General features: G+C 36.0%; 1 protein-coding gene across 8 annotated transcripts in view; it reads left to right on the forward strand.

Annotated features, from left to right (window-relative positions):
- The window catches only part of CCDC88A (coiled-coil domain containing 88A), a 120,893-nt gene that overhangs the window by 45,463 nt on the left and 60,572 nt on the right, over window positions 1-14,858 (forward strand). For all 8 annotated transcript variants that reach the window (XM_069583296.1, XM_069583297.1, XM_069583298.1 and 5 more), the window contains exons 8-9: window positions 4,968-5,140; window positions 14,061-14,142. In XM_069583296.1, the coding sequence (XP_069439397.1) occupies window positions 4,968-5,140; window positions 14,061-14,142 (255 nt within the window). The remainder of the gene's footprint in view (window positions 1-4,967; window positions 5,141-14,060; window positions 14,143-14,858) is intronic.

Raw genomic sequence — 14,858 nt, forward strand, 5'->3', positions numbered from 1 at the left:
ATTATGAAAGTTTCCTTTCCAAAAAACTTAAGAGATTTTTGAGAATTGATAATCTGTTTCTTAGGGACAGGTAATAAGGTACTATATGTCTTTTGTGTAACATAGGAACCAGAAAGGATGCATAAGAGCCCCAAAGTGCTAGTAAACATATTGCAGTTGGATTTTCTTTTCCCCTTCCTTCTAAATTACTCTGACTTTGTTCTGTGTTTTTTTAAAAACTCATCCCTATAGTTCTGGCAACAAGTACGAAACCAGAGTTCTGGCAAAAGTATAAAACTAAAAATATCGTTGATGTAAGTGGAAAAACCATTGCTTTTTCAAAGTTTAAGAATTTGATTAAGGTTAATTTTGTAGTTTCATTGCCACATTTTGAGACTGTAAAAAATGTGTTAAAGGAGAATAACAGGTGTTCTGAATAAAATGTGCCGCAAAAGGTCTCAAATTTTTGTAGCAGTTTAATGAGGTGTGATTTTTAAAAAAGAATTATTATAAGCTCTTTTAAGAAAGCACTTTGCTTTTAAAAGGAGTAAAATTGCACCAGACTTTTTGGTTGGATTCTTTGAGAGCAGTTTATAATTTTTAGAGAAGTCTAGACGTTAGTGCATGTGGTGGTGAGTAATATTTTCTTAATAGCAGACCAAAATACTCTGTCATTCTGGAGACTGTAAAACTTTGATCAGTCGTTCAATTTACATGAGAGAGACAGATTTGAGTTTATTTATGGAGAATTTGATTAGTCTTGGGACTAATGAAAGACTATATAGGAGAAATTTCTAGAGATGTTTTTGGAATAAAAAGCTTTCTCATTGCTCTATAAAATATATTCATTTCTGATGGGAATTTTTAGCTTTTCTTATGGCTTTAAAAGAGAAGAATATATAGGAAATAAAGAAATGTTTTTTAAAGCAACAGCTGAATTTTTTAAAAATTTACGACAGTGAGACCAAAGGAAGAAACAAATGAGTTTCACAACATCCCTAGTATATATGAAACCTACCCTGAGATACTCAGATCACTTTATTTTCAGTCAGTTTTGAACCATATGCTGTATCTTCTTTTTTATGTTAGTAATCTTTTTACTGTTTTAGTAAAAACAGTTTCAGTAGGCGGTAGTACTCACATTGGGAGTTCAAGTGGGTATCCTAGCACTCAAATCCTCCATTTGTTGGCATGGCCAGAATTAGGCTATCCACGAGGGGTGCTCCCCCTTGTTAGAACAGAGAGCCCTTTTCTCTGTTTTTATTGCTCTTCTGTCATCATTGTTTCCCTTTGATCTAGAAAGTATAATTTGGTGACATTGTTTTTAATTATACGTCTTTTTTTTTTCTTAATGCTGTGAAACAAGGATCTCTTCAGTCATCTCCTTTTGAAAGTGAAAGTGGCTGAGTCATGTCAGACTCTTTGTAACCCTGTGGATTGTAGCCTGCCAGGCTCCTCTGTCCATGGAATTCTCCAGACCAGAATACTGGAGTGGGTAGCTGTACCCTTCTCCAGGGGATCTTCCCAACCCAGGGTTTGAACCTGGGTCTCCTGCACTGCAGACGGATTCTTTACCATCTGAGCCGCCAGGGAAGCCCAAGAGTACTGGAGTGGGTAGCATGTTCTCCAGCAGGATCTCCCCAGGCCAGGATCTTCTTTTACTAAACTCCAGCAGGATCTTCTCCTTTTACTAAAAACTAAATATTTATTGTCACTGTTTAGGCCAAGCTTTGTATTATAGATTTATTGTGTACTTAATCTTAGTACATCTGCACAATAATCCCATTTTAAGGATGAAGATTCTAAAGTTCAGAGAGGTTAGATGACTTGCCCATTCTAACTCCAATGCTTGTAATCCTAACCTTTATAATACCTTTGCCTAAATCTCTGCTCTGATACTTTTCCTTAATGATGATTTCTGTAATTATCATCACCTGAAATTTTTAGCCTTATTGTATCATATGTTCATTCTTCACTATATATTGATAAATACCTGCTTTTTGTAAGAACTTTTACTAGAGTATGAGAGAGCAGCAGACTTCCAAAGAAGAACCAAAGATGGTTACAGTCTAATAGGGAAATTATTTTAACAAGTGAGTTAACTGTAATTAAAGTTGTTAAGTGACAAGTACCAAAAAAAAGAGACATGTATCTAAATGTTGTACCATGTGTGTGAATTGGTCGCTCAGTCATGTCCGACTCTTTGCAACCCCATGGACTGTGTCCCGCTAGGCTTCTCTGTCCATTGAATTCTCCAGGCAAGAATTCTAGAGTGGGTTGCCATTTCCTTCTCCGAAATGTTGTACTATATGAATTTAAAGAAGAAAGATATTACTTGCAACTGATAGTGGAATACCTAAGATTGGAAGGATCAGAGAAAGCTTTTCAGAAATTAAAAGTATGCCTTAATAACATTTCCTATCAGACTTTTTGAAAATGTTTGGAGTTCTTAAGCTCGAGAAACTACCACTATTAGAGAAAAGGCAAAATGGAAAGTACCTCTGGGTATTCTCTTAATTCTTAATACTAGGTTTCTTTCTTTTTATTTTATTACTTTATTTATTTTAGTTGGAGGCTAATTACTTTACAATATTGTAGTGGTTTTTGCCATACATTGATATGAATCAGCCATGGGTTTACATGTGTTCCCCATCCTGAACCCCTCTCCCACCTCCCTCCCCATGGTTTCTTTCTTTTTAAAAAATATTTTGCATCCATAGATCTTTTGTGCTCTGTTTGTTTACAACTGGAAATTATTGTTATACTTTAATTTTACCACCTGCTAATTTCAAATATAATATGTATCTTCAGTACTTTTCTTGAGTTTTCTGTTTTGTGAATAATTCAGTAAAATATTTCTGAACAGCTTTTTGTATTCACTACTATGCTGGATAACATCAGGGATACAAAGGAAGTATAAGGAAGGTTGTATCTGATTTATTTTAAAAAAGCACATTGTAAATGAAAAATAAGGTGGCATGTAATTAAGTTCTAGTTTGTGTATGAAACAGATATTTAGTAATTACTATATGCAGATACTGATGGTTCACAGGTAAAGAATTTGCCTGCAAATGCCGGAGACATAGGAGACGCCAAGTTCAGTCGCTGGGTCAGAAAGATCCCCTGGAGGAGGAAATGGCAACCCACTCCAGTATTCTTGCCTGAAAAATCCCATGAACAGAGGAGCCTAGCGAGCTAGTCCAAAGAGTCACAAAGAATCAGACATGACTGAGCACAGACACACACACATGTATGCAGGTACTTTTGTTAAAGACAAGAGATGTTATAAGGCAATATTAAAGCGACAATAAGAGACAATATTAATTGAGACAGTAAGAAAATAGGCAAATAAAAGCTGACTCTGTGAAGTTTGAGCTTGGGGTGCTGTGGAAATTAGTAACACTATCCACAGAGACAGTGGAGTTGGGCTGGACATACTAAGTAGATAGACCAGGTGAAGTAGTGTCAGTGAGCAAACCATCCTTCAAAACGTAACACTGAAAGAGAAGTAGAAGGATAATAAAGGGGAAAATGTGATTTTTTTTTCCCCTCCCTAGATAGTAGAAACTTGTATGTCTTTGAAGAACAAGGAGAAAAAAGCAATAGGAAGAGAGAAACTGAAAATGTTACAGAAGTCAGGAATATGTGTTGGGAATAAGAGATGCATAAAAATGGAGGAATTTATTGCAGGTGGTTCTGTTTCTTTGACAAATTGAAGGAGAGTTCATTTGTTGAAAGTCATGATAGCAGTTTGTAGTTGGGGGCTTGTGTAGAGAAAAGGGAATATATTTACATCTGCCTTTATGGGAAAATTTTACCAGGAAACCATCAAGATTTTCAGTGAAAGAATTGATGGACATTGGAAAGAGCTTAATTGAAAGTGGATGACAACTTCTGTAGTGGGGCTGTATTTTATTTGTTTAGTTTTTTTAGAGTTCTTTATCGCCTTGGAACAGGAATAGAAAAATTGACAGTAGGTAAGGAAAATGACGTAGCATTGTAAGTCAGACTTGAACTTGAATTTGTGTTATATTCCTGTGTGACTTTTAAGTTATTTAATCTATATGTGCCTCAGTTTCCTTATATCTAAAATAGATGTAAAGCCTCTATTGCCAATTATAGTGTTGGATGGGATCTTGTTGGAAGATTCTCTAGCTAGGAGTTCTGTATATATTTGTTTCCTTTTGTTTTTTCCCCGAAGAGTGAACGAACCATAGTCAAAGAATGACATAGTAGTGTTAAATTAGAAAGTAAGAGTGACATTAAACAGCCTAATTGCAGTTTCAGGCCAAATCGGAACTCTAGAGTAGCCAAGAATAATCTGTTTGACTGGGCAGAGGGGGAGAGTTGAGTGATTGGAGGTTCAGGCATAGGAATGGTGATATAGGAGTAATGTTCTAGTAAAGAAGGCTAAGGAACTGTATTTTTGATTTTTAAAACTTGAAATTAGCCTCTTGTGCTACTGGTTACTGTGTTGGACAGAACAGTTACAGACATAATAATTTTGAGTTAATTCTCTACTGTGTCAACAAATCTTCTATGCTTTTCCAACAGTTGCTATTTGTTCTACAGATTTTACTGCAATTTATTAATTTTTCTTAAAACACTGGGAAGGGAAAAAAGTATTGTCTTGTTCTTGTGTTATCTACTAAATAACTCAACCATGTACTGTTGAATGAAACTTTTTGAAAAATGACAGCTAAATATGTCAAAGTTAAGGGACTTACCTGGTGGTGCTGTCTTTAAGTCACCATGCAAGGGGTGTGGGTTTGATCCCTGGTTGGGAACTAAGATCCCACATGCTGTGTGGCATAATCAAAAAACAAAAAGTTCACCATTAATGATAAAGATAATAAATAAGACATTTTTGACCAATGGATTCTTTCTGATATTGTAGTATAATACTTAGAATTAGTGACTAGTGTTGTGTGTTTGGTTCTCTGATACGTAAAATACTAAAAGTGCTTCTGTGATTCCTGTTCCCTTAGACTATTGTAGAACTCTCTGAAGAGCGGGATGGTCTTCATTTTCTACCCCACGCCTCTTCATCTGCACAGTCACCTTGTGGTTCTCCAGGCATGAAGCGAACAGAAAGTCGACAGCATCTGTCAGTGGAGCTGGCAGATGCTAAAGCCAAGATAAGAAGGCTTAGGCAGGAATTGTAAGTTGCTACTTTTCAAGGCTTATTGAATTTTTATGGTTGCAAAGGTGACCTAAATGCAATGTTTTTAGGCTTATGAAATTGTGCGGTTCCCAGTTGGTAGGCTGTGTCACAGTTTTCAGTAGTATTTGTCAAAATGAAGACACTATCAAAGTTTTCTTAATGCTAAATCTTATCAACTTAAAGGATGCCCTTTATCCTGTATCTGTGTACTTCCTATTCTTCTAGTGTTAGGATGTCCTTTCTTTTATAAAATAATGTTTTTCCTTGGCAAATTAAGGTCTGCTTAATTTTTTTATTTTTTCATTCCATGAAATCCAAAATACTGACAACCACTGATACAGATTGTTAAGTTTGGCTTTTTTTAAATTAATGTTATAAAATGAATTTTTGGTGTACAGTATTACAGAAAAATAATTTTGTGTATCTTCTGCATGGAGTAATTGAAATGCCTGAGTCACGTACTTAAAAATGGTAAATATTCAGATTGGTTAGTGCTGATAAAATTAATATTTATTTAACTTTCAAAAATCATTACAGGAAAATCAGTATAAATGTCACATTGGTGAATAACTTGTAAAGACACCACCAGTCTCTGCTGGAGATTTTTTTATATTGCACTTTAAAAAACAAAGGAGTTGTGTGTTATAGGCTTTTTCTTTCCTTTTTTTTCCCCTTTTTTGGGAGGGTTTTGTTTTCTTGAAATTTAGGCTTTGGGGTGTAGATTTTAAATTTAAAACCACCATATAACAAGTTTATTGATTGTTTAAAGCAGTTAGTTTTAAGAAAGTGGCTGAATGTGCAAGGTAGAAAAAATATACAGTCCATAGGAAAATTTGAAAACAAGAAAATACAGCTTTCATTGTGAATGTCTGCGGTATTATGTATCTGTTGAAGTGAATACGCCCAAGATATTCTATAAACAGCTGCATCATGAAAATTAGGGAAGAGATTGCTGTTATTAGTTTGACTGGCAGTTAATGGATAGCCTAAACAGTGAACACTAGTTCGTTCCATATAATTTAGCACAATCTTCTTCAGTCTTTAGATAAAGCATGCAATTAGAACTGCAGTGATGGCTGTGAATTCATTTAACATTTTGCACTATATTAAAATTTGATTTTAAAATAAAATTTACTTGAGCATAGTGTTGTTAAAATTCCAGACAACTTAAAGAGATTAGTAAAATTTGGTCTCATGTTGACTGGAATATATAAATGAATATTTTTAATGAATAAATAAATATGCCAGATATAGCAAGTTTTCTCAGTAACTAGCATTACATCAAATACCATCTATATCTTTTGTTGTCCTTTGAAAATGTGTTGCTTCATGGGTTTCTTCTGTTAACATCTGTTTTAAGTGTTTTTGTTGGGATAGATCTTTACTAAAGTGATAGAAGTGTGGAATAATGGTAGATAAAAAGAGTTTAGGTTGCCTTATACCTAATGGAGATAAATAATTGTAATAAGAACATGCAGATTGATAGCATACTTGTGGGTGGTACATCATAATACAATTGCTTTTGATTTATTGACATACAGAGTAAAAGTGTAATTTGGATGGAAGAAGAAGTAATTCCTTATAAATTTCACTTTTATGCAATACTTAACATTATCAAATGCTTCCTCTAATAATTCTCTTTGTCTCCATGGATCCCATGTTTCCAAAGAGTTTTTCTCTCATGCGAAATATTTTTTTTTTAGAAAAAAACAGCTTTATTAAAATATAATTCATATATCAGAAAATTGAACCTTTCAAAGTGTACGATTCAATGATTTTTAGTTTATTCTTAGAGTTGTGCAATCATCCCATGCCATCTAATATTAAAACATTTTCATTACCCCAGAGAGAAACTGCATACCCATCAACAGTCACTGCATCACCTTTGGCCTCTGCCTCCTCAAAACCACTAATATACTTCCTATTTCTATAGATTTGTCTATTCTAGACATTTCATATATATAAATGGAATCATACATTATGTGTCCTTTTATTTCTGGCTTCTTTCACTTAGCATAATGTCGTCAAGATTTGTCCATGTTGTACCATATAGCAGTACTTCATTCCTTTTGATGGTTGAATAATACTCTCTTTTATGGACATTCTACATTTTGATTACTCATTTATGAGCTGATGGACGTTTGGATTGTGTTCTACTTTTTGGCTATTTAAATAATGCTCCTATGAACATTCATGTGTGTATTTTTGTATAGACGTATATTTTCATTTCTCTTAGGTATTTACTGAGTTGTGGAAATTCTTGGTCATATAGTAGCTCTGTATTTAACCTTTCGAAGAACTGTCAAACTATTTGGCTGTACCATTTTATATCACCACCAGCAAAGTATGAGGCCTCTAGTGTCTCTGCATCCTCAGCAATACCTGTTATTATACACCCTTTTATTACAACCATAGATTTGATTTGCATTTCCATCATGACTAATAATGTTGTCTCTTTTCATGTGCTTATTGGCCATTTGTATATCTTCTTTGGAGAAATGTGTATTCAGTTCCTTTGCCCATTTTTAAGTTGAATTTTGAGATAAACTTTTAATCAGTTCAGTTCAGTCACTCAGTTGTGTCCGACTCTTTGCGACCCCATGGACCACAGCATGCCAGGCCTCCCTGTCCGTCATGAAATTACATGAAAACTGGAGGGATATTACAAATCTCTATACCCTACAGTTGAGAGTAAGTGAATTTTATTCACTTTTGACTTGGGGGAAAAAAGGGAGTGGTGTCAGGAAAAGTTCGTAGAGATAGTAACATTTCACCTAATGTTAGGCATTAAGTAAGTTGAAAAGGCTCAGATGGGTAGAAGCAGAAGAAACAGCAGCAATAGAATATGAAGAGGGACATGGGGAAATGAAGTTGAAATGATGGAGTGGGTAAGTAGAGTGTCATGTGTGCAGTGCTGAGAAATTTGAATATTAAACAGTGGGGGCCAACTGAAGATTTTTTTGTATAGGAGAGCAGTTTAAAAACAGATTTCTGTTTTAATAAAGAGATATCAACCTAGTAGCTGACCTTTAGTGAGTATTCAAATTGGAAAAATAAATTCTGGTGTCATTGTAAAGATAGATTGAAGGACAGTCCAGGCAAGAAGTGGTTTGGGCCTGATCCAGGGTTTTAATGATGAGGTTAAAGAGGAGGTGTTAAGGAAGAAAGTAGTGTCTTCAGTATATTTCCTAGTTTCCTATAAGTAGTGTCTGTCTAGATGGTGATGCCATTCATTCAGATAGGGAACATAAGAGAGAGAAATACTATTAAGGTAAAAGACAAGTTTAGTTTTGACATATTTAGTTTGAGGTGCCTTTGAAATATTTCTGTGGAGATGATCAGTTGGATAATTGACTACCTGGCCCATGATGCAGAGTAGAGATTTCAGATCATTAGTATACTCATGCAGAGTACTATATGCAGCAGCATGTAAGTCATAATTGAAACCTTTGGAATGGATCAGACTGCCCATGAGCATGAAGAATGTGAAGGATGTATTCTTTTAGAATACAAATACTAGAAAGGTGTTTAAGTGGTCAAAGGTAGATGTCATTTATTACCCATTTATTACCCACATTACTGTTTCTTCATATACAAAATAACGGGTAGAGCAAATGATTAAGTGCATGAGCTTTAGAGGCATTCTAAAATGTGAATCCTGGCTTTCAACACTTCCTAACTGAGTGACTGTGGCCAAGTTACTGAAACTCTAAGACTATTCAGTTTCCTAGACTGTTAAATAGGAATATTAGTGCTTACTGTAGGGTTGTTGTATGAGGTAAATATGTAAGTAAACAGTGTGTATTACATAAGTGCTCAACAAATGTAAGCTGCAGTCATGAGCTACTACTTCTTTAGAGCTCTTGTGAGGATTAAGTGCTTGGCAGAGTGTAAAATGCATAGCACAAGTGTGTGGCACAGATAATGAGAACTTGATAGTTGTTAGCCAAAAGATAGGCACAAAACATGAAATCAGCAAAAGAATGAGAGAATTAATATATTGAGAACTAGAAAATCCTTAGAGTATAGAGTCATGGAAACCAAAGGAGAAGCATTTTAAGAAGAGTGGCATGAACTGCATTAAGTTTCTCAAAGATCTGAAAATAGTGTTGGATTTGGCAATAGGTGACTGACTGACTGTGATAAATAGTGTCAGTGGGAAGATGTGAATGGAAGCCTCATCACTGTAGATAGAATGGTCAAATGGGTGCAAAAAGGGATTATTTTATTAGTAAGTGTAGATCCTCCTGGATAACACTTTTGGAAATTCCAGTAAAGTCATACTTCACATACCTCAAAGTGAATTTCAGATGGATTAAAGAGCTAAATGTAAAAAACAAAATAATGATGAAGAAACTAGTCTAGATGCTGCTGCTGCTAAGTCCCTTCAGTCGTACCCAACTCTATGCGACCCCATAGATGGCAGCCCACCAGGCTCCCCCGTCCCTGGGATTCTTTAGGCAAGAACACTGGAGTGGGTTGCCATTTCCTTTTCCAGTGCATGAAAGTGAAAAGTGAAAGTGAAGTCGCTCAGCTGTGTCTGACTCTTAGCGACCCCATGGACTGCAGCCCACCAGGCTCCTCCATCGATGGGATTTTCGAGGCAAGAGTACTGGAGTGGGGTGCCATTGCCTTCTCCGAGTTTAGATGAGTATGTGTTAATATACTCCTGGTGGGGAAGAGTTTTGCACAGAAGTGGTTGCTCTGTTTGTATTTTTAAAAATGTTAAATATGTAAACATCCAGAAAAAAATCAGTGTATTAAAAGCATTAGAATATTCCTCAAATAGTTAAACATAGTATTTTTATATAATCTAGCAATTCCACACCTATGTATGTCCCACTAAAATTGAAAACAGGAACTCAAACATATACTGGCATGCCATTGTTCACTGAAGCATTATTCCCAATAGCTAAAGACTAGAAACAACCCAGTGGCCATGAACAGATGGACAGATAAACAAAATGTGCTCGTTCAGTTCAGTTCAGTTGCTCAGTCATGTCTGACTCTTTTCGACCCCATGAATCGCAACATGCCAGGCCTCCCTGTCCATCACCAGCTCCCAGAGTTTACTCAAACTCCTGTCCATTAAGTCGGTGATGCCATCCAGCCATCTCATCCTCTGTCAACCCCTTCTCCTCCTGCCCCCAATCCCTCCCAGCATCAGTTTTTTCCAATGAGTCAACTCTTCGCATGAGGTGGCCAAAGTACTAGAGTTTCAGCTTTAGCATCAGTCCTTCCAATGAACACCCAGGACTGATCTCCTTTAGGATGGACTGGTTGGATCTCCTTGCAGTCCAGGGGACTCTCAAGAGTCTTCTCCAGCACCACAGTTCAAAAGCATCAATTCTTCGGCTTTCAGCTTTCTTCACAGTCAACTCTCACATCCATACATGACTACTGGAAAAACCATAGCCTTGACTAGATGGACCTTTGTTGGCAAAGTAATGCCTCTGCTTTTGAATATGCTGTCTAGGTTGGTCATAACTTTCCTTCCAAGGAGTAAGCATCTTTTTTTTTCCTTTCATGTCTGTTTTTTTTTTAATTGAATTTTTATTTTTACTTTATTTTACTTTACAATACTGTATTGGTTTTGCCATACATTGACATGAATCCACCACAGGTGTACGTGCATGCCCAAACATGAACCCCCTCCATCTTTTAATTTCATGGCTGCAGTCACCATCTACAGTGATTTTGGAGCCCCCAAAATAAAGTCTGATACTGTTTCCACTGTTTCCCCATCTATTTGCCATGAAGTGATGGGACCAGATGCCATGATCTTCATTTTCTGAATATTGAGCTTTAAGCCAACTTTTTCAGTCTCCTCTTTCACTTTCAGCAAGAGGCTCTTTAGTTCCTCTTCACTTTCTGCCATAAGGGTGGTATCATCTGCATATCTGAGGTTATTGATATTTCTTCTGGCAATCTTGGTTCCAGCTTGTGCTTCTTCTGGTCCAGCGTTTCTCATGATGTACTCTGCATATAAGTTAAATAAGCAGGGTGACAATATACAGCAGGGTGACAATATACAGCAGGGTGACGTACTCCTTTTCCTATTTGGAACCAGTCTGTTGTTCCATGTCCAGTTCTAACTGTTGCTTCCTGACCTGCATACAGGTTTCTCAAGAGGCAGGTTAGGTGGTCTGGTATTCCCATCTCTTTCAGGATTTTCCACAGTTTATTGTGATCCACACAGTCAAAGGCTTTGGCATAGTCAATAAAGCAGAAATAGATGTTTTTCTGGAACTCTCTTGCTTTTTCCATGATCCAGCAGATGTTGGCAATTTGATCTCTGGTTCCTCTGCCTTTTCTAAAACCAGCTTGAACGTCTGGAAGTTCACAGTTCACGTATTGCTGAAGCCTGGCTTGGACAGTTTTGAGCATTACTTTACTAGCGTGTGAGATGAGTGGATTATTATTCTGCCATAAAAAATGAAATTTTGATATGCTGCTGCAACATGGATGAGCCGTGGAATGAGCCATAAGATGAGCCATCTTAACTTGCTAAGTGAGATAAGCCAGATAAAAGGATAAATTTGAATAATTCCACTTAAATGAAATATCTTTTATGGGCAAATTGAGAGAGAAAATGAAGTGGAGGGTTATTGCTTAATGAGTATAGAATTTCTGAATAGGGTGATGAAAAAGTTTTGGGAATATGTAGTGGTGATAGTTTAACATTGTAAAATTAATTAGTGCTTCTGAACCGTACATTTAAAACTAACCATTTTAAAATGGTTAAAATTTTAACCATTCTCTGAGCACCATTCTCCACCTGAGTGGAGGCCTTAGTTCTGCAGAAAAGCTCAAAGATATTGTTAGATCTATTCCTTGAGGAAGAACCAGAACCCTGCTTTATTGCTGGACTATTGTTTCTCAGCTGCTCCTCCTCTGTTTCTGCATTCCCTTCCTTCTGTGAGTAGCAGCTGTTTGAATCTGCCCTTAGATCTCAGGGAATCAGAAGGCTGAATGAAGCCTATTTCCTACAAACAAGAAATGGGGGACAAAAAAGATTTGTACCTGGAATGACCTGACAGAGTCTTGCTCAGTTTCATCTGTAGTATGTCATCTGCAGATAGTGACAGTTTTATTCCTCCTTTAAATTTGGATTCCTTTTATTTTCCTTGTCTAATTGCTGTGGCTGGGACTATGTTGAATAAAAGTGGCAAGAGTGGGCATTGTTTTTTGTTTCTGATCTTAATGGAAATGTGTTCAGCTTTTCACTGTTGAGTCTGATGTTAGTTCTGGTTTTGTTGGATATACAGTTTATTATTCTCTGTGCCCACTTTCTGCAGAGGTTTTTTTTTTTTTCATCATAAATGAGTATTGAGTTTTGTGAAAAGCTTTTTCTGCACCTACTGAGATGATCATATGGTTTTTATTAATCAGTTTGTTAATGTGGTGTTCAGAAAGATGCATGTACCACAGTGTTCATAGTAGCATTATTTATACTTGCCATGATATGGAAGCAACCTAAGTGTCCACCAACAGATGATTAGATTAAGAAGATGTATAGAAAAAAAAAAAAGATATATATATATAGAGAGAGAGAAAATGGTATGCTACTCAGTCATAAAAAGAATAAAATTTGCTATTTTAAAAACATGGGACTTCCCTGGTGGTCCAGGTGTTAAGACTCTACCTTGAAATCTAGGGGACACAGGTTTGATCCCTGGTCGGGGAACTAAGGTCCCACATGCCATAGAGCAGCTAAGCCTGTGCACTGCAGCTACTTAGCCCCTGCACTCCAGGGCCCTCAGGCCGCAACTAGAGAGCCTGCGTAATGGAATGAAGATCTCTTGTGCAGCATGTAAGACTCAACACAGCCAAATAAATAAAACAACATTGATGGACTTGGAGGGTATTATCCTAAGTAAAATAAATCAGACGAAGACAAATGCTGTATGATGCCGATTATATGTGGAATCAAAAAAATAAAACTAGTGAATGTAACAAGAAAAACAGATTTTTAGATACAGGAAGCAGGTGATTACTGGTGGGAAGAGGGAGTGGGGAGGGGCAATATAGTGGCAGAGGATTAAAGGTACAAACTTACATATAAAATAAGCTACAAGGATATATTGTACAATGCAGGGAATATAGCTAATATTTTATGAAGTATAACTTTTAAAAATTGTGAAGCACAATAACCTGTAGCTTATATAACATTGTGTATCAGCTATACTTCAATAAAAATTTTCTCTGGTGAAAAAACTTAAATATAAGCATATGAGATGTCAAAAGCAGATTGTTCTACATAATGAACATTTATTTTTTTTATTATTTAAGAACAGAAGGTTGACAGAGACAATGAGTGGAGACTTATTTTGAGGAGCTTGACTCTAAAGGAGAGATAGAAAATGGGAGTTAGAACACAGTGTAAAAAGAAAAAAGTGTATTAGGAGAAATACAAAAGTGTCCAGATTTCAGGGTAGAAACTCTAAGAGAGAGTCAAAGATTTTACATATCTGTGTGGCACTGTATTATTTTCTTTAGGTCATTGTAAATATTGAAAATAGTTTGGAGACCCTTAAAGTCTCAGACCCAGCTAGTATTGCCTTGCTTAAGAACTCTTCCAGCTAATTTGTCTGTGACTATACAGAGAGGGAGAGAGAGTAAGGAGATGGGAATCAGGAAATGACAGAAGAGATGAAGAAAAAAAAGCTACATTATGAACTATGAGGACATTAGTCATTGAGGTTATTAGCATTTGGAGAACTTTAAGGGTGAGTCTGATGACATCCAACCATATAAATTCCTAATGCCAATTTCTTTGTCTTTTTCCCCAGCTTGAGGTCATGACCAGTATTATGTTGTTAGATATTTAATAATGATAGTATTTTGTATTAGTTCAGATGATCATAGTTTTCAATGCACAAAGTTTTTTATTTAATAAATATTTTTTTCATTTAAGGGAGGAAAAGACTGAACAATTGTTGGACTGTAAACAAGAACTAGAGCAAATGGAAATAGAGCTAAAAAGGCTGCAGCAAGAGGTTAGTACCTGGAACTTTCATTATATAATATCAATTGGAAATTGAGTTTTCTCCTTATAATTTACAGCATTTGCCTTACTGCTTACTGAGGTTTAATGAAATATAATGACTTTTTCAGTGTTTCTGTCTTCAGAAATGCCAGAGCAAAAACTAGAAATCAAAACTGGAAAGAACTTTGGAGTTTTCTTTTTTCTCTATCAGTGTGCTATTCAAACCTTGCTGAGCTTTCAGGGAACCTCTTGGGACTAGGACAGTTGAGGTTTTCCTTTTTTATGTATTGGCATCTGTGGACTTGACAGCTGGAATACCTCTACTGCTAAACTGTGCTGCTTATGTATATTTATTTCCCTAAGTCTCTGCTCTCTTATGGTGCTTTATGTTAACTTCCATCAAATAGAATGCATTTTAATTTTTCTCTTTTTCTACCATGTAGATCCTGTACTTTTTAAAATGTCTTTTATGAAGCTTTGTGTTTTTTCATCATGAACTAAAACTATTTAAGAATTTGCTTCTTTTAATTACTCTGTAATGTTTTGTTTTCATTTGAAGGTAGTGCAAGAGGTCTTCTTTAAGCCGTAAATGATAAAGATTGGGATAAGGCTGGAAAATTCTTTCTTGTCCTTACTTCCCCCAAGCTGCCATTTTAAATTCCAGGGTTGCTTCAAGTGTGGGATCATAAACCTGTGACCTTTCTAGGTGAATGAATCTAGGGATCA

The sequence above is a fragment of the Ovis canadensis genome, chromosome 3 (genome assembly GCF_042477335.2).
Source record: "Ovis canadensis isolate MfBH-ARS-UI-01 breed Bighorn chromosome 3, ARS-UI_OviCan_v2, whole genome shotgun sequence".
NCBI lineage: Eukaryota > Metazoa > Chordata > Mammalia > Artiodactyla > Bovidae > Ovis > Ovis canadensis.